Raw genomic sequence first — 26,368 nt, forward strand, 5'->3', positions numbered from 1 at the left:
CTTACAGGTAGGAACATGATTTAATCTTAAATTACACTCAACGAGGTACAAAACAGAAAACAAGGCGAAGGAACAAGGTGCCGATCGCACTTGAGGCTAAGGCAAAGACTTAGCGCAGGAAACATGGAACTTCACGAAACTGTGGCATGAAACAAACAAAACTTACAGGGACACGGCATGAAGCGAACAACTAGCATAAACTATGGCATGGAACAAACAAGACCTACTTGGCAAGGCATGAGGTAAACAACTAGCATAAACTACGGCATGGAACAAACAAGACTTACTTGGCAAGGCATGAGGTAAACAACTAGCATAAACTATGGCATGGAACAAACAAGACTTACTTGGCAAGGCATGAGGTAAACACTTAGCATAAACTATGGCATTGCATGAAACAAACAATGACGCCAGGCCGACTGACTCGCAAAGGCAGGCTTAAATAATGGTGAAACTAATACGCAACCATGGCAACCAAAACAAACAAGAGTGCACAAAAAACAGGAACTTTGGAGTCTGTGGGCGGGTCCTATTTACATGGATCACCTTCGACAGTCTTCTCCCCGTCATCTTTGTTGTAGCGGTGTAGCGTGCAAGGACAGGAGTGGAAAAAGTGTCAAAAGACGGAGCTAACTGTTTTAATGACATTCAGACTTTACTTCAATCAATAACGGAGCAGCATCTCCTCATCCGTGGCTCACTAGTGCAACAACAACGCCGGAAATGTGTCCCGTGGAAAAACCGTCCTACCGGAACTTTCTAATAACTAAAGTTCCGTGGGTGAATTATGTAAACTCACGACAGTTCTTAGCGCTTTGATAGCTAGTCTACTGACAGATATAAGTAAGAACTTTACGCTACGTTATATTAGAAATGGCAACAGCGGAGGATGAATGTCACATAAGAAGGTAGAGAAAAAGAAGAAGCTTATCGACTACGGCGTCGGCAGGGATTACCATTGCGGAAGCGTGCACATTTTTAGGACTTATGCAGATCCCAAATACACATCAGCAAGTACCAGAAGGTAAGAAAAGTTGGTTTTGCATAATCTTGTGAAACAAAACGCCAGATAATGTCTGCTAACAGGTGCCATTTTGCGGTCCTTATACACATACCATAATAATACTCATATGTTTAATGCGCCGAAAATCCATCAAGCGGTGCGACTTCATAGCTTACCAAAGTCGTACTAAAAACATTTTGACAGATTTTTGATCGCCGTGTGTAATGTTCTATATTCTCAATGGAACATTTAAAGTTTTGGTGACAAAGCTTAACCTATTGTTACTATAACAATCTACAAGGTTAATATAGGTTGCTTCTCTTTCTTCCTCTCCATTTTTATGCATTCTTTTGTATCTGTAGTTATCATTACGTATATGCATTGTCGCATTTGAACAACTGTAATGTTGATAATAGAGGTAAATTATTGGTATTGTTCATTACCAATAGTGCTATTTCTATTGGTATTTGTATTGATCCATTTGTAGTGTAATAATGCTCATTGTCATTTCTGTATTATTTCTTATTTCACTGCTTCTTTGCTATCACTTTTACCATCATATTTGTACAAACCCCGTTTCCATATGAGTTGGGAAATTGTGTTAGATGTAAATATAAACGGAATACAATGATTTGCAAATCATTTTCAACCCATATTCAGTTGAATATGCTACAAAGACAACATATTTGATGTTCAAACTCATAAAAAAAATTTTATTTTTTTTTGCAAATAATCATTAACTATAGAATTTGATGCCAGCAACACGTGACAAAGAAGTTGGGAAAGGTGGCAATAAATACTGATAAAGTTGAGGAATGCTCATCAAACACTTGTTTGGAACATCCCACAAATGAACAGGCAAATTGGGAACAGGTGGGTGCCATGATTGGGTATATAAGTACATTCCATGAAATGCTCAGTCATTCACAAACAAGGATGGGGCGAGGGTCACCACTTTGTCAACAAATGCGTGAGCAAATTGTTGAACAGTTTAAGAAAAACCTTTCTCAACCAGCTATTGCAAGGAATTCGGGGATTTCACCATCTACGCTCCGTAATATCATCAAAGGGTTCAGAGAATCTGGAGAAATCACTGCACGTAAGCAGCTAAGCCCGTGACCTTCGATCCCTCAGGCTGTACTGCATCAACAAGCGACATCAGTGTGTAAAGGATATCACCACATGGGCTCAGGAACACTTCAGAAACCCACTGTCAGTAAATACAGTTGGTCGCTACATCTGTAAGAGCAAGTTAAAACTCTCCTATGCAAGGCGGAAACCGTTTATCAACAACACCCAGAAACGCCGTCGGCTTCGCTGGGCCTGAGCTCATCTAAGATGGACTGATACAAAGTGGAAAAGTGTTCTGTGGTCTGACGAGTCCACATTTCAAATAGTTTTTGGAAACTGTGGACGTCGTGTCCTCCGGACCAAAGAGGAAAAGAACCATCCGGATTGTTTTAGGCGCAAAGTGGAAAAGCCAGCATCTGTGATGGTATGGAGGTGTATTAGTGCCCAAGACATGGGTAACTTACACATCTGTGAAGGCACCATTAATGCTGAAAGGTACATACAGGTTTTGGAGCAACATATGTTGCCATCCAAGCAACGTTTCTATGGACGCCCCTGCTTATTTCAGCAAGACAATGCCAAGCCACGTGTTACATCAACGTGGCTTCATAGTAAAAGAGTGCGGGTACTAGACTGACCTGCCTGTAGTCCAGACCTGTCTCCCATTGAAAATGTGTGGCGCATTATGAAGCCTAAAATAGCACAACGGAGACCCCCGGACTGTTGAACAACTTAAGCTGTACATCACGCAAGAATGGGAAAGAATTCCACCTGAGAAGCTTCAAAAATGTGTCTCCTCAGTTCCCAAACGTTTACTGAGTGTTGTTAAAAGGAAAGGCCATGTAACACAGTGGTAAAAATGCCCCGGTGCCAACTTTTTTGCGATGTGTTGCTGCCATTAAATTGCAAAACAAAATTACGTTTCTCAGTTGGAACATTAAATATCTTGTCTTTGCAGTCTATTCAATTGAATATAAGTTGAAAAGGATTTGCAAATCATTGTATTCTGTTTTTATTTACGATTCATACAACGTGCCAACTTCACTGGTTTTGGGTTTTGTACTATCAACTCAAACAATTGTGTGTAATAAAAGAAAATAATCCATTGAAACATTTACAGGTAATACGTGTGATCGGTATCGATGGTGGTATCGGCCGATATCACTCATGATGGTTGGTATCGAAAATCAGCAGCATAAAACCCTGTTCAGAACTTGGTTAAATTATTTTGTGACAAAGTTAAAGACTCGTTGGGAGAATAATAGCAGCGATTCTCAACAGGGGGTCCAGGACCTCTGCAGAGGTACTGTTTGTGAAATGTTTCGTTAATGAGACTGTTTACAAAAATTATAATTTCATATTCAACCTACAATTTTTCCACACGTGTAAATATCTTTGAAAGAACGAACATGGATCCAGCACACTGCAGTGAACAGATAAAGGAAGGTAGAAGTCATGTTGATAAGGCTATGTGTATGTAAATGAGCAGTTTTGCCCTGAAGCAATGGAGACAAAAATGAAAATGCACTAATTGGCAGAAGGCGGTAATTGGTAACGTTCTGGCTACAGCAGAAGGGGATTGCACAAAACGCCATAAAAAGCAAACCATTAAAATCTGCTACAACACATCAGGGAACATTATTCCATTCAACAGTTCCGCTGACTCGTGGAAAAAGAATTGGCAATTTCGTCGCAATAATCTTGTAAATAAAATTGAATAGAAGTCCATTGCCACTGCACTTCAAAAGTAAGACGGAATTAGTTTTGAGTACAACCCATACAACATACAGCATTGTTGGGCTGTTAGCGCCACCTACAGGGCCGCCAAAATACCCGTCTGGTGTGGTACTCAATTGTAATACACTTTTCCACCACTTGTGGCAGTAATTGCCATCTCAGACAAAGGAAGAGCTGTTTCTTTAGCGCAAAAATGATGACTAAAGCGGTGAAGCTGCATTCTCATTTGCACTTCACTATTTAGTCAATACATATATTCATAAATATTTTAGTGTATAAATTATACATGCGGACACAACCGCGGAGTCCGTGGATTATCCGCGGGTCGGGCGGTTGAAATAAAAACAAATTAGATTTTATCCGCGGGTCGGGTCGGGCGGTTGAAATAAAAAAAAATTAGATTTTAAATAGATTCAGGCGGGTGGCAGTTAAACCAATTCGGAAATATATATACATAGTTAAATGTTGTTACCCACATACGAAAAACGAGCAGGCACCTGCAGCATATGCCACAACAGAAGAAGAAGAAAAAAAGAGATGGCAACGCCGGCAGCAAACGTGGTACGCGACAAACTAAAAAAGGGAATACTAAAGACCAGGGGAAAAAAAGGCCAGAAAAGTTCAGCGTGGACTCGTTTTTATGAGGTTGTAAATCAGGATGAAAGTAATGCTGGCTACGTGATTTGCAAGAGCTGCGACGCTGTTTATGTCTACGACAGTCACAAAACCGGGACATCTAACATGGTGCATCACATTTGTGCAAAACCCCGAACCTCCACAAACACCCTGAGCATGAGCAGTTTTGTCCGCCGTGATCCCAGAAGAGTGCCACAGGATGTTAAAACAAGATAGAACGCAGCTGCCGTTTGAGTGGCGCGAGCGTGCTTGGAGGTGCGCTCAGCGCGGCTCCCAGATGATTGCGCACTGGTGTGCGTCTGGGCCGTGACAGCGTGGCATGCATTGAATGTCTCTGCTGCATTGGATCAGTCTCCTTTCTTTAACAGGCAAAAGCTTTATAACCTCACTAATGCCTTGCATCGTCTATATTAGATATATAACAACGGGCGGGTGGCGGATGGCGGGCGGGTGCGGTTTTGATTAAATGTTAGTTCGGGTGAATGGCGGATGGTTGACGACTTTTGTGATGCGGTTGTGGATGAAATAATTGCCTATCCGCGCATCTCTAATAAGCACACTGGGGAGGAAGATGTTGTCAGCGCTTCCTGCAGGAGCAAAGGTCACCGCCTCTGTCCATGGTGCTGAGGACAGAGCACAGTCAGACGGGGGGGGCGTGGCAGTGCTGACGGCAAGACACAACTGGCAGGTGATTAGATTAACACGTACCACCTGTGAAATCTAATCACCTGCCAGCTGTGTCTCGCCGTCAGCACTGTCACGCCCCCGTCTGATGGTGCTCCCTCCACACACACTTTCTATAGTCATCTGAAATTAATCTAAAATTATTATCATTACATATTTTATTTAAGTTTTTTTTGCCCATTTGTGACTCCGAGTGTAGTGAAAGACTGCTGTGTCCTTAACCCCCTCAGGTCCAAACAAGAGCACAATGAAAGACGATTCTGACTCACATTTCCAAAAGATGCAACAAAAGATGAAATGTCTTAAAGGGTTCATGAGTCAGGGAAGTGAGTGGGCAAGCACACTGCCACCATCTCCCAATAATAACAATAATAATAATAGATTCATTCATTTCTATTTTTTTCTAGTGACTCAAAGTGTGTTACCGAGAAGCCATTATTCATTCCCTCCACAGTCACACACATTATTATTATTATTATTATTATCATTGATTGAATGTTGTGCTGGGTTTATAATTATACTTATGCACGTTTGATCATTTTAAAAGACATGATCATTGTTGAAAAGCACTTTAAAGATTAAGGTTGAGGTCTATTCCAAATCAACAACGATACAGTTGGGCCTCGGTTTTCGTTAATAATCCCTTCCAAAGGGCCCGCTAAAAAAATGAATTTTTTTTTTTTTTTTTTTTTTTTTTTTTTTCAGTGTACATAAATGAAGGTGTGTGTTGCTGAACCCAACTTGGACATTATCTGGACTGGACCTGGTTTTAAAAAAAAAAACTTTAAACGAAGCTAATTTCATTTACAACCAGGTCTGGTGAAGATAAGGTCCTTTTTTTTTTTTTTTTTTTTTTTTTTTTTTTTTTAGATAAGATAAATAAATCTTTTCTTGGATAAAAAATAAAGTAAAACAATATAAAAATAATTACATTAAAAAAAAGAAAAAAATAGTAATTAAATGAAAATGTTAGTGGACCAGCAGCACAAACAATCAAGTGTGCTTCAGGGACTGTGTCCCTTGCAGAAGTGTTGTCCATGTTGTGGGAACCAGAATATTGGTAGCAGAAAGAAACAACCCCTTTTGTGTGAGTGGGTGTGTATGAGTGTGAATGGGGGAGGGAGGGGTTTTTTGGGGGTTGATGCACTAGTTGAAAGTGTATCGTGTGGTTTTTTCTATGTTGATTTAATAAAAAAATAAAAATAAAAAAAAAACGAAACCATGTTCTCTCATATAAAATCATGTCAATGTAATGAATCACAAATGCTGATACCTTTAAAAGTGAATAATTAAAGTTCTACACGCACACAACATATTAAATGCACTCCAATGACCGATTAAGAGGATAAATAAACAAACCTTTAACTTTATTGAAGACTCTTGATTACAATAAACGGTGGGGCTTTGCTACAACTCTTTAATGAATAGTGGTTCTCATCTTATTTATCAAAGTGCTGGATGAATGCATGGAAACTGCTGTATGCTCTTTTATGTTACGTAATGTGACTATATAAAATAGGGTGAGGCGTTTATAAGTTCCAAACCAAAATGGTAAAATAAAAAATGGTAAATAAAAACAGAATAAAATGATTTGCAAATCCTTTTCAACTTATATTCAATTGAATAGACTGCAAAGACAAGATACTTAACGTTCGAACTGGTAAACTTTGTTATTTTTTGCAAATATTTGGAATTTGATTCCTGCAACATGTTGGCACATGTGGCAAAAAAGACTGAATGAGGAATGCTCATCAAACACTTATTTGGAACTTCCCACAGGTGAACAGGCTAATTGGGAACAGGTGGGTGCCATAGTATAAAAGCAGCTTCCATGAAATGCTCATTTCACAAACAAGAATGGGGCGAGGGTCACCACTTTGTCAACAAATGCGTGAGCAAATTGTCGAACAGTTTAAGAACAACATTTTTCAACCATTTACGGTCCGAAATATCATCAAAAGGTTCAGAGAATCTGGAGAAATCACTGCACGTAAGCGGCAATGCATCAAAAAGCGACATCAGCGTGTAAAGGATATCACCACATGAGCTCAGGAAACTTCATAAAACCACTGTCAGTAACTACAGTTGGTCGCTACATTTGTAAGTGCAAGTTAAAACTCTACTATACAAAGCCAAAGCCATTTATCAACAACACCCAGAAACGCTGCCAGGTTTTGCTGGGCCTGAGCTCATCTAAGATGGACTGATGCAAAGTGGAAAAGTGTTCTGTGGTCTGACGAGTCCACATTTTAAATTGTTTATGGAAACTGTGGACGTCGTGTCCTCCGGACCAGAGAGGAAAAGAACCATCCGGACTGTTCTAGGTGCAAAGTTGAAAAGCCAGCATGTGTGATGGTATGGGGGTGTATTAGTGCCCAAGACATGGGTAACTTACACATCTGTGAAGGCACCATTAATGCTGAAAGGTACATACAGGTTTTGGAGCAACATATGTTGCCATCCAAGCAACGTTACCATGGACGCCCCTGCTTATTTCAGCAAGACAATGCCAAGCCACGTGTTAAAACAGCGTGGCTTCATAGTAAAAGAGTGCGGGTACTAGACTGGCCTGCCTGTAGTCCAGACCTGTCTCCTATTGAAAATGTGTGGCGCATTATGAAGCCTAAAATACCACAACGGAGACCCCCGGACTGTTGAACAACTTAAGCTGTACATCAAGCAAGAATGGGAAAGAAATGTGTCTTCTCAGTTCCCAAACGTTTACTGAGTGCTGTTAAAAGGAAAGGCCATGTGGTAAAAATGCCCCAGTGACAACTTTCTTGCTGCCATTAAATTCTAAGGTAATGATTATTTGCAAAAAAAAAAAATAAGTTTCTCAGTGTGACCATTAAATATCTTGTATTTGCAGTCTATTCAATTGAATATAAGTTGAAAAGGATTTGCAAATCATTGTATTCTCTTTTTATTTACCATTTACACAACGTGACAACTTCACTGGTTTGGGGTTTTGGTATGTTGATCCAGTTATCAGCTCCACTCATAATGTTTGCACGGCAGCAGGTGTGGTCTGTGATACTGTACCTATGAAAACGTGTGCCCCCAGCTTGGCCATGTGGCGGGCGACCTCATAGCCGATTCCGCTGTCTCCTCCCGTCACTACGGCAACCTTGCCATCTTGTCTGGGCATCGCTGGCGGAGGCAGAAGAGGAGAGATGGTTGTCAGATGAGATAAGGAAGACATCATTTCATGTGGTCTTACTTCAGAGTTGGGGTTTGGAACTATTTGAATTGACAAAGATTAAATGTCGAGTGATATCTTTGCAACATGTTAGTAGTGGAGAAAGTGACACAACATGCAGTACCGCAGTTCAACAGAGTGGTAGCAATGAGAAATGACACCTACACCCTAACCCAGTGTTTTTCAACCACTGTGCCGCGGCACACTAGTGTGCCGTGAGATACAGTCTGGTGTGCTGTGAGAGATTATCTAATTTCACCTATTTGGGTTAAAAATATTTTTTGCAAACCAGTAATTATAGTCTGCAAATGATGTGTTGTTGTTGAGTGTCGGTGCTGTCTAGAGCTTGGCAGAGTAACCATGTTATACTCTTCCATATCAGGCGGTAGCTAATTGCTTTGTAGATGTCGGAGACAGCGGGAGGCAGTGTGCAGGTAAAAAGGAGTCTAATGCTTAAACCAAAAATAAACAAAAGGTGAGTGCCCCTAAGAAAAGGCATTGAAGCTTAGGGAAGGCTATGCAGAACCAAACTAAAACTGAACAGGCTACAAAGTAAACAAAGACAGAATGCTGGACGACAGCAAAGACTTACGTACGGTGAAGCAAAGACGGCGTCCACAAAGTACATTCAAACATGACATGACAATCAACAATGTCCCCACAAAGAAGGAAAAAAAACGACTGAAATATTCTTGATTGCTAAAACAAAGTAGATGCGGGAAATATCGCTCAAAGGAAGATATGAAACTGCTAAAGGAAAATACCAAAAAAAGAGAAAAAGCCACCAAAATAGGAGCGCAAGACAAGAACTAAAACACTACACACAGGAAAACAGCAAAAAACTCAAAATAAGTCAGGGGGTGATGTGACAGGTGGTGACAGTACACCTACTTTGAGACAAGAGCTATAGTGATGCATGCTTGGTTATGGTTTAAAGTCATATCTAATAATTGCGACAACGACTTTTTACTGTCAACTGAGTTTTGTTTTTTATTGATTTCTGCTTCTTGTCTTGCGCTCCTATTTTGTTGTTGATTGTCATGTCGGATGTACTTTGTGGACACCGTCTGCTGCTCCACACGCTGTAAGTCTTTGCTGTCGTCCAGCATTCTGTTTTGGTTTACATTGCAGCTACTTCAGTTTTAAGTTAAAAGTACCAATGATTGTCACACACACACTAGGTGTGGCGAAATTATTCTCTGCATTTGACCCATCACCCTTGATCACCCCCTGGGAGGTGAGGGGAGCAGTGAGCAGCAGCGGGAATAATTTTTGGTGATTTAACCCCCCCAATTCCAACCCTTGATGCTGAGTGCCAAGCACTTGCTATCACCAATCACGTTCAAATAAGATAAGGTGGTGTGCCTCCGCATTTTTTCAACGCGAAAAATGTGCCTTGGCTCAAAAAAGGTTGAAAAACACTGCCCTAACCTGCCTGGAAAGCGAGACTGAAATCGATACTGAAATATCGATACCAGATCTTTATGCTCAATATCGATTCTCAAATCAAAATATTGTTACTTTTAATACTTTAGTTACTTGAGATAATGTATATGAGGGTGTGGAGGGGGCGTGGCCTGCGGGCCTGCCGCGGAACGGGGTGTTGCCAGGACCTGGCCTCGAAAACAGCGACAGGTGCGTAGATGGCCCAGGTGGGCCTTATTACCTAACCACCTATTGCCTTTATTAGCAGCAGCCGTGACGAGACGAGTAGTTGGAGTTGGAGGTGTTGCTGGGCAGACGCGGAAAAGACTTGTTGCTGGGAAGCAAAAGGCTCGCACCTCGTGAGAACGAAATAAAACAGTGTTATACACTGAATTCCTGGCAGTGTGTGGTGGTCTGAAGAACCCACTAGAGGGCAACCTCTACAGAGGGGTTTCCAAACTACATCTCGCCAGTTTGGCCCTGCGAGACGTCACAAGTTTAATAAGAAATCTTGCCCGTTGGGTGCCTCCAATCTAATTTCCAAAATTTGACAATATAATTGCTGAGAGCTTACCACCAATTCAACCTGTTGTCCACAAACTGCATTTTGAAGTGTACACAGCACAGCATTTTTATATATGGCCCAATCCAAACAGCATTTCTCACTCATGGAGCAAAAAAACCAACACAGAAAGCCAACACACATGGTCACAAATATCACAACCCGCTCTGAACTTTGTGGATATTATACATACTAAATAGTCCAAGCATAACGCATGATTCAAGATTACACCCATTTAAATCCCCTGCAATGCATGATGGGAATAATATAAACACTCTCTCCACACTTATCCATGTTTGGCGCATTTTAGCTGCTTGATATTTCTGATTAAATTTGTTTGTTTTTTAAAACAAGGTAAGAGTTTAACTTTCACATACTAATAATATTCAGCGATAATAATTATTTAATTTAATATATTTTAAAGATATTTCACAAAAAATACTTTTTTTTTTTTTTTTTACCTTTTACCTTTTACCAAACACATCAGGTATATTTGCACAAAGTATCAGTATCGGATCGATACCGCCGATACCAGCTGTGATGAAGCAGGTAATGTTTCAGGGTGGTGGATCTTATTTGAACGTGATTGGTGATAGCAAGTGCTTGGCACTCAGCATCAAGGGTTGGAATTGGGGGGGTTAAATCACCAAAAATGATTCCCGCGGAGGCTCACTGCTCCCCTCACCTCCCAGGGGGTGATCAAGGGTGATGGGTCAAATGCTGAGAATAATTTCGCCACACCTAGTGTGTGTGTGACAATCATTGGTACTTTTAACTTAAAAATGAAGTGGCTGCAATGTAAACCAAAACAGAATGCTGGACGACAGCAAAGACTTACAGCATGTGGAGCAGCAGACGGCGTCCACAAAGTACATCCGACATGACAATCAACAACAAAATAGGAGCGCAAGACAAGAAGTAAAACACTACACACGGGAAAACACCAAAAAAAAAACTCCAAATAAGTCAGGGTGTGATGTGACAGTGCACCTACTTTGAGACAAGAGCTATAGTGATGCAGATTTTTGACAAGAACAAGAAAGTTTGATCATATTACGCCTATACTGGCTCACCTGCACTGGCTTCCGGTGCACTTAAGATGTGACTTTAAGGTTTTACTACTTACGTATAAAATACTACACGGTCTAGCTCCATCCTATCTTGCTGATTGTATTGTACCATATGTCCCGGCAAGAAATCTGCGTTCAAAGAACTCCGGCTTATTAGTGATTCCCAGAGCCCAAAAAAAGTCTGCGAGCTATAGAGCGTTTTCTATTCTCTCACAATATTATGCTGGATCCACTATGGACTGGACTCTCACTATTATGTTAAATCCACTATGGACTGGACTCTCATTATTATGTTAGATCCACTATGGACTGGACTCTCACTATTATGTTTAATCCACTATGGACTGGACTCTCACTATTATGTTAGATCCACTATGGACTGGATTCTCACTATTATGTTAGATCCACTATGGACTGGACTCTCACTATTATGTTAGATCCACTATGGACTGGACTCTCACTATTATGTTAGATCCACTATGGACTGGACTCTCACTATTATGTTAGATCCACTATGGACTGGACTCTGACACTATTATGTTAGATCCACTATGGACTGGACTCTGACACTATTATGTTAGATCCACTATGGACTGGACTCTCACACTATTATGTTAGATCCACTATGGACTGGACTCTCACACTATTAACTAGATCCACTATGGACTGGACTCTCACAATATTATGTTAGTTCCACTATGGACTGGACTCTCACACTATATATGTTAGATCCACTATGGACTGGACTCTGACACTATTAACTAGATCCACTATGGACTGGAGTCACACTATTATGTTAGATCCACTATGGACTGGACTCTCTCACTATTATGTTAGATCCACTATGGGCTGGACTTTCACAATATTATGTTAGATCCACTATGGACTGGACTCTCACTATTATGTTAGATCTACTATGGACTGGACTCTCACTATTATGTTAGATCCACAATGGACTGGACTCTCACACTATTATGTTAGATCCACTATGGACTGGACTGTCACTATTATGTTAGATCCACTATGGACTGGACTCTCATACTATTATGTTAGATCCACTACGGACTGGACTCTCACACTATTATGTTAGATCCACAATGGACTGGACTCTCACACGATTATGTTAGATCCACTATGGACTGGACTCTCACACTATTATGTTAGATCCACTATGGACTGGACTCTCACAATATTATGCTAGATCCACTCAACGTCCATTGCACCGGTCGCCCACATCTGCGGTCCTCTCCAAGGTTTCTCATTGTCCCATTGGATTGAGTTTTTCCTTGCCCTGATGTGGGATCTGAGCCGAGGATGTCGTTGTGGCTTGTGCAGCCCTTTGAGACACTCGTGATTTAGGGCTATATAAGTAAACCTACTCAGTGGCCTAGTGGTTAGAGTGTCCGCCCTGAGATCGGTAGGTTGTGGGTTCAAACCCCGGCCGAGTCATACCAAAGACTATAAAAATGGGACCCATTACCTCCCTGCTTGGCACTCAGTATCAAGGGTTGGAATTGGGGGTTAAATCACCAAAAAATGATTCCCGGGCGCGGCCACCGCTGCTGCCCACTGCTCCCCTCACCTCCCAGGGGGTGATCAAGGGTGATGGGTCAAATGCAGAGAATAATTTCGCCACACCTAGTGTGTGTGTGACAATCATTGGTACTTTAACTTTTTTAACTTTTAACATTGATTGATTGATTGATGCATGCTTGGTTATGGTTTGAATTCATATCCAAAAATTGCGAGAACAACTTTTTATTGTCAATATCGGCTGCTGAGGTTCATTTTTTTTTTATGTTGTCTGCTTATGGTGTGCCTCTGGATTTTTCAATGAAAAAAATGTGCCTTGGCACAGCAAAGGTTAAAAAACATAGCCCTAACTGGACAAAACCCTGTATCGCCTGCAATTTAACCCCGCCCCTGCTATTGCAATGCCGTGCATTCATTGGCTGACGGATGTTGGCCAAACAACCAATGGGCGCCTTCCTTTTCCTTTCAACAGACACCGCGTAAAGAAACAAGCTGATTCAAAACTGACATGAGGCTACAACAAAAACAGTTTATCTCCATAACAACTGCTCTGGTGGAAAACATCCGTTAGAATGTCTTCTTTTATTCGGCATAAACGCCACGCAGCAAAGTTACAAAATGAGGACAAGCTTTAAACCTTTCAAACGCGAACCAACAGTAAACAAAACTGACCTGGCAACCTGAAGCGTGTGCTGAGGAGCTGCATGACAAGGACCTCCAAGCCAAGCAGGTACAACTTGATAGCTGCCAACAAGCGGCACCAAATAAGAGAGAACATTCTAGTCGTGTTTGTCTTGTTGCGATACAGACTCTAGCTCGCTGGCGAGCGGAGGAGAAAAGAGAGAGGAGCTGCTTCCGGTTGACGTCTCGGGCCACGTTCCAATATGAAAACATATGACTACTCGCCACGAATACTTTTCACGAAAATAAACAATTTCGTGTCCAAATACTCATACAGTGTTTAAATAGTATTATAACCCACTTAACATACTTTTAACTTGTGTTTGAGTGTTTTTTTTGGTTTTATCTTTGATACAAATGGACAGCAAAAACAGAATGGACCGGACACGGTGTAACTTTTCAAAATAAAAGCATGCGAAACATAACGATGCTTTGACTGAAATAATGTTAAATATGTGTACTATTTAAATGTAAAAGTTACATAACAGGCACGCTTGTCTTACATGTTCAAAGCTGATATAAAATATTAGTGGGTAAATAACTATTCTGATGTCACTGCATAATCACCAAGTTGGTGATTTGAAGTTTATTTTAAACATGTATGCAGTTACAACATCCATCCATCCATTTTCTACCGCTTATTCCCTTTGGGGTCGCGGGGGGCGCTGGAGCCTATCTCAGCTACAATCGGGCGGAAGGCGGGGTACACCCTGGACAAGTCGCCACCTCATCGCAGGGCCAACACAGATAGACAGACAACATTCACACTCACATTCACACACTAGGGCCAATTTAGTGTTGCCAATCAACTTATCCCCAGGTGCATGTCTTTGGAGGTGGGAGGAAGCCGGAGTACCCGGAGGGAACCCACGCAGTCACAGGGAGGACATGCAAACTCCACACAGAAAGATCCCGAGCCCGGGATTGAACCCAAGACTACTCAGGACCTTCGTATTGTGAGGCAGATGCACTAACCCCTCTGCCACCGTGAAGCCCCGCAGTTACAACATGGTACATTATATATTTTACATATTTTATTTGTTCGTTACCTGTCATAAAAATGAGTAGGAAGAAGCAAAATCGTATTTAATCCTACTCCCTTTCCACGTCATAGCAATTACTAAAAGTAGTCTCCTTACTAACCCCTCCATGGAAATGCCCCCCTCTACCTCAAATAACTGCTCACCCCCAAATGCTCCACACGACACCTCCGCTCCGGACAGGCTAACCTCCTCCAACCTCCGAGGACAAAGCTACAACCAATGGGAGACCAGGCTTTCTGCTCCGCCGCTCCCAGTCTGTGGAACGCTCTCCCTGACCACCTGAGGGCACCACAGACTGGATGCTTTTAAAAAAGGCTTAAAAACCCTTCTTTTTTTTAAAAAAACAACATTTTTTTTAGATATATGCATACTAGTTCTAGCTATTTGGCTGTTCTAGTTTTTTATTTATTTTTATCATCTTTTTTTTTTTGTAATACACTGTAGCACTTTGAGGTTGTTTACTCAATGTAAAGTGCTTTTTACAAATAAAATCTAGTATTATTATTATTAACACATACACTATATTGCCAAAAGTATTTGGCCACCTGCCTTTACTCACATATAAACTGGAATTGCCATCCCATGGAACTGTCCAAAATGTTTTGGTATGCTGGAGCATTCAAAGTTATTTTCACTGGAACTAAGTGGCCAAGCCCAACTCCTGAAAAACAACCGCACACCATAATTCCTCCTCCACCCAATTTCACACAATGCAGTCCGAAATGTAGCGTTCTCCTGGCAACCTCCAAACCCAGACTCTAGAGTCCAATGCTTTACACCACTGCATCCCACGCTTTGCATTGGACTTGGTGATGTATGGCTTAGATGCAGCTGCCCGGCCATGGAAACCCATTCCATGAAGCTCTCTGCGTACTGTACGTGGGCTAATTGGAAGGTCACATGAAGTTTGGAGCTCTGTAGCAACTGACTGTGCAGAAAGTCTTTGCACTATGCGCTTCAGCATACGCTGACCCCTCTCTGTCCGTTTACGCGGCCTACCACTCGGTGGCTGAGTTGCTGTTGTTCCCGAACTCTTCACTTTTCTTATAATAAAGTTGACTTTGGAATATTTAGGAGCGAGGAAATTTCACGACTGTTTCTACAAATATTTGTAGAAACAGTCTCCATGCCTAAGTGCTTGATGTTATACACCTGTGATTGGGGGTCAAGTGATTAGGACACCTGATTCTCATCCTTTGGATGGGTGGCCAAATACTTTTGGCAATAAAGTGTATGTTCACTTCCTGTTCTCCATTTGTACACAATTGACATCAATGCATTCTAACAGTTCTCTTCATAAATTGTTAAATCATTTATGATTTACTTAGTGAGATGAATAATACCTTATTTTCAATAAGTTCAATTCTTTTTCCACTGTACTTTATAAACCTTTGTCGTTTCTTAAACTGGATCATATTGTGTTGATTTATTTGCTTAATCCATTCAATAATTGAATTCTACATACTGATTGTGGAAGGGAATGTGATCGGCGCGCTTGCAGGAGAAAAGGTCACCGCCTCTGACGGCGAGGGCGTGGCATGTGCTGACGGCGAGACACAGCTGGCAGATGATTAAAGGGGAACATTATCACCAGACCTATGTAAGCGTCAATATATACCTTGATGTTGCAGAAAAAAGACCATATATTTTTTTAACCGATTTCCGAACTCTAAATGGGGGAATTTTGGCGAATTAAACACTTTTCTATTATTCGCTCTCGGAGCGATGACGTTGTGACGTCACATCGGGAAGCAATCCGCCATTTTCTCATTTTCGTCGGTGTGTTGTCGGAGGGTGTAACAACACGAACAGGGACGGATTCAAGTTGCACCAGTGGCCCAAAGATGCCAAAGTGGCAAGAAATTGGACAAAAATTCGTTCAAAATACGAGGGTGTGGGGAAAGCCGATGAAATGGTCAGTCGTTTGTTCCGCACACTTTACCGACGAAAGCTATGCTACGACAGAGATGGCAAGAATGTGTGGATATCCTGCGACACTCAAAGCAGATGCATTTCCAACGATAAAGTCAAAGAAATCTGCTGCCAGACCCCCATTGAATCTGCCGGAGTGTGTGAGCAATTCAGGGACAAAGGACCTCGGTAGCACGGCAAGCAATGGCGGCAGTTTGTTCCCGCAGACGAGCGAGCTAAACCCCCTGGATGTCTTGGCTCACACCGTCGCTTATGCCACCGAAGATGATCAAGAGAAGAATATCGACCCTAGCTTCCCTGGCCTGCTGACATCAACTCCAAAACTGGACAGATCAGCTTTCAGGAAAAGAGCGCGGATGAGGGTATGTCTACAGAATATATTAATTGATGAAAATTGGGCTGTCTGCACTCTCAAAGTGCATGTTGTTGCCAAATGTATTTCATATGCTGTAAACCTAGTTCATAGTTGTTAGTTTCCTTTAATGCCAAACAAACACATACCAATCGTTGGTTAGAAGGCGATCGCCAAATTCGTCCTCGCTTTCTCCCGTGTCGCTGGCTGTCGTGTCGTTTTCGTCGGTTTCGCTTGCATACGGTTCAAACCGATATGGCTCAATAGCTTCAGTTTCTTCTTCAATTTCGTTTTCGCTACCTGCCTCCACACTACAACCATCCGTTTCAATACATGCGTAATCTGTTGAATCGCTTAAGCCGCTGAAATCCGAGTCTGAATCCGAGCTAATGTCGCTATAGCTTGCAGTTCTTTCCGCCATGTTTGTTTGTGTTGGCTTCACTATGTGACGTCACAGGAAAATGGACGGGTGTATATAACGATGGTTAAAATCAGGCACTTTGAAGCTTTTTTTAGGGATATTGCATGATGGGTAAAATTTTGAAAAAAACTTCGAAAAATAAAATAAGCCACTGGGAACTGATTTTTAATGATTTTAACCCTTCTGAAATTGTGATAATGTTCCCCTTTAAGATTGCACAGGTGGTACGTGTTGATCTAATCATCTGTTGTCTTTAACAGTGAGTGGCCGGGTGCAGGAGAAGGAGGAGGATTGAAGCGACTGAAAAGTCAACGCAAAAGTATCTTTTGGAGAACTGTGAAAACATACTAAAAACCATGTCATCCGCGCAACTGGCTTTCAGCGTGAATCTGTGAGACTGTAAGTAGACGAAGCTTACACTGATATACTAAAGGTTTTAAGTGTTGTACGTGCATACAAATGTTTCATCGACGTCCCACTGGGGTGAGTTTTTCCTTGCCCTTATGTGAGCTTTGTACCGAGGATGTCGTTGTGGCTTGTGCAGCCCTTTGAGACACTTGTGATTTAGGGCTATATAAATAAACATTGATTGATTGATTGATTGATTTTAAATTAAACATTTTCTCCAAGGTTATATATATATCTCCTCTTTTCTTGAAAATAACTGTCGTACATTGCAGGTTACAGTTTGTTTTGTACATCATTTTAGATGTTTGCAAATGCACCAAATCACTGAATTTGAATGAACAAATAAATGGTTTGTATGTTCTCTATGTACAACATTGTGACAGTTTGACCCCACACTGTCACTGTTTGACCTTTGGACTTCCTCACAAACCGTGCACATTTGTTGGGAAGCTCAACATGGACACAAACATTCAATCTTGTTAGCCAGTGAAAAGCATGTGCTCAACAAACAAATTGTTACCTGTCACTCACCATGGCTCTGAACTATTGACCAAAAGAGTCAGGGTGGGGTTGAGGGCTTTATATAGGTGACCACACCTGCATTCACTAATTAGGCCAAATTTGGGTCGAACCATGATCTTCAAATGCTGGGTGTTACAGAAGGACACTGGACATTTAAAAGTTGTGTTGTCTAAGCCTGAATATACTGTGTACGAAAATGACTGCTCTACACATGCAAAAGTACCATGTGAATACTTTTTAGACATGTGATGGTTATTTATGGTGAAATTTACAGAATAACTGTTTTCTTAATTTCCCCTGTCAAATTGGTCCCAGCTAGTGGGCGGGGCTAAGGGCTATTTAAGTTGGAAAATGCCGTTTTTCTGACAGTCTGCTGTCGGTCACTGCCAGAGGAGGTTCTCTGTCCTGAGTAGGAGTTTCGGTCTCCATGCATCAAACATCTACTAAGGTGAATATTTTGATGATGAGATTATGTTGTGTTGTAACCGGTTAAACGAGTTTTGTTGAATGCTAATTGATTTTGCTAAATCTGTTATGATTAGTTAATTCTTTACTTTGACATATTTGATTATTGACCTTTGACTATGAGTACATGTATTTTGATATAATGAATGATTTATCTTTTGATTATTTTTAATATGCTTATTTTGATTAATTATATAGGCCTAGTTAACGCATGCAACTTCGAAATGTATTCAGAATATAAATGTACTATATATAATATACGATACTAATATTGCCTCTATTTATTACATTACAGATTGTGGGTGCTTTGTTTTTTCTGTCGTTGTTCACCTTTTGACACTTTTTGGGATTTCAATAAATGTTTGTAAACTCTCACCAACTGCGTGCCTTGCCATCCTTGATTTGAAAGTCTGGTTTGCAAAGGTTACATTACCTTCACCCGAGCCTGGGTGTGACATATGGTGGCAGTGGTGGGATGGCAAGCCGCAGAGTTTACAAACATTTATCTGGCAGAGGGCAGGCCAGAACTGGTTTGAGATCCCAAGTGTCGGAGGTGGCAATGACAGAGGAGACTGATGAGATGGCTGGTCGAGGGGCCACGGCGATGAGGCTGGACCGGACGACTATGGCTGAGGAGCATGAAGTTGGATGGAACACCGAGGAGTCCGAAGAAGACGTCAAAGGTTTTGAGAACTCTGGGGCTAGGCGTAAGCAGCATAGGAAGGGGTCTAGGAAGGCTAGGTGGTCTGCTGAGCCACCAAGGACTGAAAGAGTGTTAAGTGAACCTACCCTGGTTAATATGTTCCAAGACTTTTTGATTGGACAGCAACGTAGGGAAGCTGTCCTAGTTCGTGAACTCCAGGAGTTAAAAACTGTCTGTACAAGACCTAGCCTAGATCACTCACTCACTAACCAAAATGCTAACCGTACTCCTGACGATAGTTGTGAGCAGTCGCCCAAACCCAAACCCAGAACTCGCCCACATCCAAATCTTAGTCCTCAAGCGTCGCCGTCCAGAGATTCCTCGCCACCTGACCATCATCTCCGACAAGGCCCAAAGATGCTCCCTTTCCAGCAGGGTGAGGACATCGAAAACTTTCTTGTCCGCTTCGAGCGCATCGCTCGCACCTGGGGCTGGCATCAGTCTGACTGGGCCTGCCGACTCGTTCCACTCTTGACCGGTAAAGCTCTGGATGCCTATTCTGCGATGGAGGAAGATGCTTCCAACGTCTATGCTGACCTAAAAGAAGCCCTCCTTGCTAAGTTTGATATCTCTCCTGAGACTTATAGGCTCCAGTTCCGGTCAACCTACATTCCCCCTGGTGAATCTCCCAAGGAGACTTACAACAGACTCAAAGGTCTCTACAGAAGATGGATCAAGCCGGAGCAGCGTTCCAAAGAAGACATCGCAGAGCTTTTCATCCTGGAGCAAATGATTCGCTTGCTGCCCAACGAAATGAAGACTTGGGTCAAGGAACACGAGCCAGAAGACGGACTTACTGCTGCTAAACTTGCAGGTCAGTACTTGAATGCTCGTAAAGGACTCCGAATGCCAAGGCAGCAGAACAACCGTGTAGCAGCTCAAGGTGCAGCCGACCTGTCACACCAAAGAGGTGTGCAGAAAGCAGGTGGTTACAGCACCTCAGGGGACAACAGACCGCTCCCGAGACAGAGTCCAGTGAAGGATCTCATCTGCTACCACTGCCAACAGCCGGGGCACCGAGCCCCAGTCTGCCCCTTGAAAGGTCCAAAGCTGTCCAGCTTCTGTCATGTTCCCCATCCATCTGTGTCAGCTTCAGTCATGGCACCTGCTCTTGCACCCAATCCTGAACCTGAGGCCAAACCTAACACTGAGCCTATCATGATGCCAGCTTGTGTTAATGGCCGTCCAGTGCAAGCACTGTTGGACACAGGTAGCTCCATGACACTGTTGAACCATTCTTTTGTGTCACTTGGTAATCTTGACTATCAGCATGCCACAGCCATTCAATGTGTCCATGGTGATCAAAAAATATATCCCGTGGCTGATGTGACCATCATCATCGATGACCAGGCTTTCTTGCTCCGTGTGGGGGTTCTTGATCACATGCCCCATGACATGATCTTGGGCAGAGACTTGCCTATTCTGCATGATCTTGTTCATCAGACACACAAGCAGAAAGTGAAATCCAGTTTTATTCCAGCCATTCAAGAGGCTTATCCAGTACGCACCCGTGCCCAGACAGCCAAGCTAGGGCTGGAGCCTCTTCCTGACTTGGACCCTTCTCTATGCCAGGGTGGTCAGAAGGGCCCCCCCAAAAGTAAGAGCCAGCGCCGCCTGGAGAAAATCCAAGGTACTCCACTGTTGGGTGATGTGTCAAGCTTGAAACCTGATGAAGAGTGGCAGGTACCTGAAGACATCCGAGAGCTACAGAGAGCTGACGTCTCACTGGCTCCCCTGCTGGCTAAGATGAAAGATGCAAACATCCCCTTGCAGCCAAACCAGGGTGAAAAGTATGTCCTGGAGGATGGAGTCCTGTATGTAGCAGATCAGCCAGAGAATCGCTTGGTGGTCCCTACCTGCTGTAGGCCCCTTGTACTGCATCTTGCTCATTCCATACCTTGGGCTGGTCATCTTGGGCAAGACAAGACTCTTGTTCGAGTCAAAGCTCGCTTCTTTTGGCCTTTAATGGTCAAAGATGTTATTGAGTACTGTCAAACCTGTCTGCAGTGCCAGAAGACTTCTCCGAGACGACCTGAGAAAGTCCCACTACTCCCTCTACCTCTCATTGATGTTCCTTTCCGGAGGATCGCAATGGATATTGTTGGACCCCTGGAGAAAAGCAGTGGAGGCCATGAATACATCCTTGTCCTCTGTGACTACGCCACCAGATTTCCTGAGGCCTTCCCACTAAGGAGTATCAAGACTCCGAAAGTCATCTCTGCACTTGTACAGTTCTTCTCACGAGTAGGAATTCCAGATGAAATAATCACGGATCAAGGAACCAACTTCACTTCAAAGCTCATGAAGCAGCTTCATAAACAACTTGGAATTACTGGCATTCTCACCACCCCCTATCATCCACAAACCGACGGGTTGGTGGAACGCTTCAACCAAACCCTGAAATCCATGCTGAGGAAGTTTGTAGATGACACCGGTCGAGACTGGGAGAAGTGGCTTCCCTTCTTGCTCTTTGCCTATCGAGAGGTACCCCAAGCCTCTACCGGGTTTTCGCCTTTTGAGCTTCTTTATGGGTTCCCTGTTCAAGGCCCCTTGGACCTCTTGAAGAAATCCTGGGAATCCAAACCACCTGTACCACAAGGGGTTCTTTCTTATGTGCTGCAGATGCGAGACCGGCTGGAGCAATACAGAGCTAAGGCAAGGGAATATCTTGGAAAGGCCCAGATGAAACAGAAGACCTGGTATGACCAGAAAGCACGTCACAGGGTGCTTCAGCCAGGTCAAAAGGTCATGCTCTTGCTTCCAACCTCAAGTCATAAACTGCTGGCCCAATGGCAAGGTCCTTACTCCGTGGTCAGACAAGCTGGTCCAGTCACTTATGAAATCTCACATCCAGAGAAAGGAAAGGCATCCCAAGTGTACCACATCAACCTTCTGAAGGAATGGAAGGAGAGGAAATCCTCTGTGGAAGGAAAGGATGTCCAAGCCAGTCAAGTACATACTCAAAGCAAGGAGTTGCAAGAGGAAAAGGTGATGCTGGCACGGGAAGTGGAAATGGAGGATGATGTGGAGGAGACAGATTTGTCCATGCTCACTACACCACAGAAACCTGATGTTAGTCACTTGTCTGCACAATCTGCCCATAAACTATTGCAAGTGTGTGAAGAATTCCCAGTATTGTTCAGTGGAAAGCCAGGAAGAACTCCACTAATTGAACATGTCATTCATTTAAAAAACCCAACACCTATCCGTCAGCGCCCCTACAGAGTGCCTGAGCGGCTGGTGGAGCCCCTCAACCATGAAATCCAAACCATGCTGGATCTAGGAGTGATTGAACCCTCAAACAGTGAGTGGTGTAACCCCATTGTCCTCGTTCCTAAAAAAGACAACACAATAAGAGTATGTAATGACCTACGCAAAGTGAACGCCGTTTCTAAATTCGATGCTTATCCCATGCCACGTATTGATGAACTTCTTGAGAAGCTCGGCAAAGCTGTGTTCATCACCACCCTTGACCTGTGTAAGGGATACTGGCAAGTCCCTTTAGAGAAGGAGTCAAGGGAGTACACTGCCTTCCGTGGACCAAAGGGTCTCTATCATTACACGGTTATGCCGTTCGGACTACATGGAGCCCCCGCAACATTTCAGCGGCTAATGGATCGCGTTCTGCAGGGGTGTGGCCAGTTCTCTGCTGCCTATCTCGATGATGTGGTGGTTTTCAGCACTTCCTGGAAAGACCACCTCTCTCATCTGCGTCAAGTCCTGCTCCGGATCCGTTCTGCCGGGCTCACTCTTAACACCCAGAAATGTGAGTGGGCCAAAACTGAGGTGTGTTACCTAGGTTACCATCTTGGCAATGGGCAGATACGTCCTCAGGTGGACAAGGTGAAGGCAATCCAAGACAGTCCTAGACCGCGGACAAAGAAGCAGGTCCGGTCATTCTTGGGGCTTTCCGGGTGGTACAGAAGATTTGTTCCCCACTTCTCTACCATCACAGCTCCTCTTGTCAAGCTGACAACCAAAGCATCCTCTAATCCAGTCAAATGGACAGACACATGTGAAACTGCCTTCACGAATGTCAAAACTATTCTATGCTCTTCTCCGGTCTTACAAAGTCCTGACTTCAACCAGCGATTCCTTGTTCAAGTTGATGCCTCTGGTGTGGGCCTTGGAGCCGTCCTAGCCCAAGGAAAGGAGGGCGAGGAACAACCGCTTCTATATCTGAGCCGTAAACTGCATCCCAGAGAAACTAGGTACTCTGCCATTGAAAAGGAATGTCTTGCCATCAAGTGGGCATTGGACAGCCTACGTTATTACCTTCTGGGACGGACCTTCGATCTGGAAACGGACCACCGGGCATTGAGCTGGATCAACTCCATGAGGGATAAGAACTCCCGTGTCACCAGATGGTACTTGGCGTTACAGCCTTATTGTTTCAACGTTACACATCGAGCTGGCAAAAGTAACTTGCTAGCTGATTACCTGTCTCGTCTCCCTGGACTTGCTGTCGCTGGAGAGGAGGGAGGTAATGTGACAGTTTGACCCCACACTGTCACTGTTTGACCTTTGGACTTCCTCACAAACCGTGCACATTTGTTGGGAAGCTCAACATGGACACAAACATTCAATCTTGTTAGCCAGTGAAAAGCATGTGCTCAACAAACAAATTGTTACCTGTCACTCACCATGGCTCTGAACTATTGACCAAAAGAGTCAGGGTGGGGTTGAGGGCTTTATATAGGTGACCACACCTGCATTCACTAATTAGGCCAAATTTGGGTCGAACCATGATCTTCAAATGCTGGGTGTTACAGAAGGACACTGGACATTTAAAAGTTGTGTTGTCTAAGCCTGAATATACTGTGTACGAAAATGACTGCTCTACACATGCAAAAGTACCATGTGAATACTTTTTAGACATGTGATGGTTATTTATGGTGAAATTTACAGAATAACTGTTTTCTTAATTTCCCCTGTCAAATTGGTCCCAGCTAGTGGGCGGGGCTAAGGGCTATTTAAGTTGGAAAATGCCGTTTTTCTGACAGTCTGCTGTCGGTCACTGCCAGAGGAGGTTCTCTGTCCTGAGTAGGAGTTTCGGTCTCCATGCATCAAACATCTACTAAGGTGAATATTTTGATGATGAGATTATGTTGTGTTGTAACCGGTTAAACGAGTTTTGTTGAATGCTAATTGATTTTGCTAAATCTGTTATGATTAGTTAATTCTTTACTTTGACATATTTGATTATTGACCTTTGACTATGAGTACATGTATTTTGATATAATGAATGATTTATCTTTTGATTATTTTTAATATGCTTATTTTGATTAATTATATAGGCCTAGTTAACGCATGCAACTTCGAAATGTATTTAGAATATAAATGTACTATATATATAATATACGATACTAATATTGCCTCTATTTATTACATTACAGATTGTGGGTGCTTTGTTTTTTCTGTCGTTGTTCACCTTTTGACACTTTTTGGGATTTCAATAAATGTTTGTAAACTCTCACCAACTGCGTGCCTTGCCATCCTTGATTTGAAAGTCTGGTTTGCAAAGGTTACATTACCTTCACCCGAGCCTGGGTGTGACAAACATTGTGAATTACTCTCACTGATATTGTTGTAACATGATTAGTAAATGTAATGTACTTTTGTGATTTCCCCCCCCCCCCCCATATTTCTGCACAATAACTCAGACATGGTAACACTAGTAGAGAATATGAAGTGATTTTTGCTCCAGGACACATTTAGCTTTGTTCATTATTAATGTATTTCTTGCCACTTAGTTTTTTATTTTTATATGAGATTTCCAGTTCATTTTTTTCATATCTAAATACACTGAAAAATCAGATTTCCTTTACTCTTTCAATGTCTACTCCGTCTATTTGTACAAACCCCGTTTCCATATGAGTTGGGAAATTGTGTTCGATGTAAATATAAACGGAATACAATGATTTGCAAATCCTTTTCAACCCATATTCAATTGAATGCACTACAAAGACAAGATATTTGATGTTCAAACTCATAAACTTAATTTTTTTTTGCAAATAATAATTAACTTGGAATTTCATGGCTGCAACACGTGCCAAAATAGTTGGGAAAGGGCATGTTCACCACTGTGTTACATGGCCTTTCCTTTTAACAACACTCAATAAACGATTGGGAACTGAGGAAACTAATTGTTGAAGCTTTGAAAGTGGAATTATTTCCCATTCTTGTTTTATGTAGAGCTTCAGTCGTTCAACAGTCCGGGGTCTCCGCTGTCGTATTTTACGCTTCATAATGCTCCACACATTTTCGATGGGAGACAGGTCTGGACTGCAGGCGGGCCAGGAAAGTACCCGCACTCTTTTTTTACGAAGCCACGCTGTTGTAACACGTGCTGAATGTGGCTTGGCATTGTCTTGCTGAAATAAGCAGGGGCGTCCATGAAAAAGACGGCACTTAGATGGCAGCATGTGTTGTTCCAAAATCTGTATGTACCTTTCAGCATTAATGATGCCTGCACAGATGTGTAAGTTACCCATGCCTTGGGCACTAATGCACCCCCATACCATCACACATGCTGGCTTTTGAACTTTGCACCTATAACAGTCTGGAGGGTTCGCTCCCCTTTTGTCCAGATGACACGATGTCGAATTTTTCCAAAAACAATTTGAAATGTGGACTCGTCCGACCACAGAACACTTTTCCACTTTGCATGAGTCCATCTTAGATGATCTCGGGCCCAGAGAAGACGAGGGCGTTTCTGGGTGTTGTTGATAAATGGCTTTCGCTTTGCATAGTAGAGCTTTAACTTGCACTTACAGATGTAGCGACCAACTGCATTTAGTGACAGTGGTTTTCTGAAGTGTTCCTGAGCCCATGTGGTGATATCCTTTAGAGATTGATGTCGGTTTTTGATACAGTGCCATCTGAGGGATCGAAGGTCACGGTCATTCAATGTTGGTTTCC

General features: G+C 42.6%; 2 protein-coding genes across 4 annotated transcripts in view; one reads left to right on the forward strand and one right to left on the reverse strand.

Moving 5' to 3' along the window:
- The window catches only part of LOC133613874 (polyprenol dehydrogenase), a 263,414-nt gene that overhangs the window by 175,033 nt on the left and 62,013 nt on the right, over positions 1–26,368 (reverse strand). The window contains exons 1-2 of one of the 3 annotated variants that reach the window (XM_061971743.2): positions 13,593–13,876; positions 8,174–8,281 (exon numbers count right to left, since the gene is read on the reverse strand). In XM_061971743.2, coding sequence (XP_061827727.1) covers positions 8,174–8,281; positions 13,593–13,698 — 214 coding nt within the window. In that variant the 5' untranslated portion in view covers positions 13,699–13,876. Of the gene's footprint in view, positions 1–8,173; positions 8,282–13,592; positions 13,877–26,368 lie in introns of those variants that run through there. The other 2 variants (XM_061971744.2, XM_072914439.1) reach the window with 2 other exon arrangements.
- LOC140679319 (retrovirus-related Pol polyprotein from transposon 297) lies at positions 21,411–24,994 on the forward strand. Its single transcript, XM_072914438.1, has 2 exons — positions 21,411–24,529; positions 24,844–24,994. The coding sequence occupies exon 1, from the start codon at positions 21,413–21,415 to the stop codon at positions 23,945–23,947; it is 2,535 nt and encodes an 844-aa protein (XP_072770539.1). The 5' UTR covers positions 21,411–21,412; the 3' UTR covers positions 23,948–24,529; positions 24,844–24,994.

The sequence above is a fragment of the Nerophis lumbriciformis genome, linkage group LG13 (assembly GCF_033978685.3).
Source record: "Nerophis lumbriciformis linkage group LG13, RoL_Nlum_v2.1, whole genome shotgun sequence".
Lineage (NCBI taxonomy): Eukaryota > Metazoa > Chordata > Actinopteri > Syngnathiformes > Syngnathidae > Nerophis > Nerophis lumbriciformis.

What these genes read in the sequence shown, in the direction of transcription:
- LOC140679319 (XM_072914438.1), top strand. Translation starts at nt 21,413, where the DNA reads ATGGTCAAAGATGTTATTGAGTACTGTCAAACCTGTCTGCAGTGCCAG.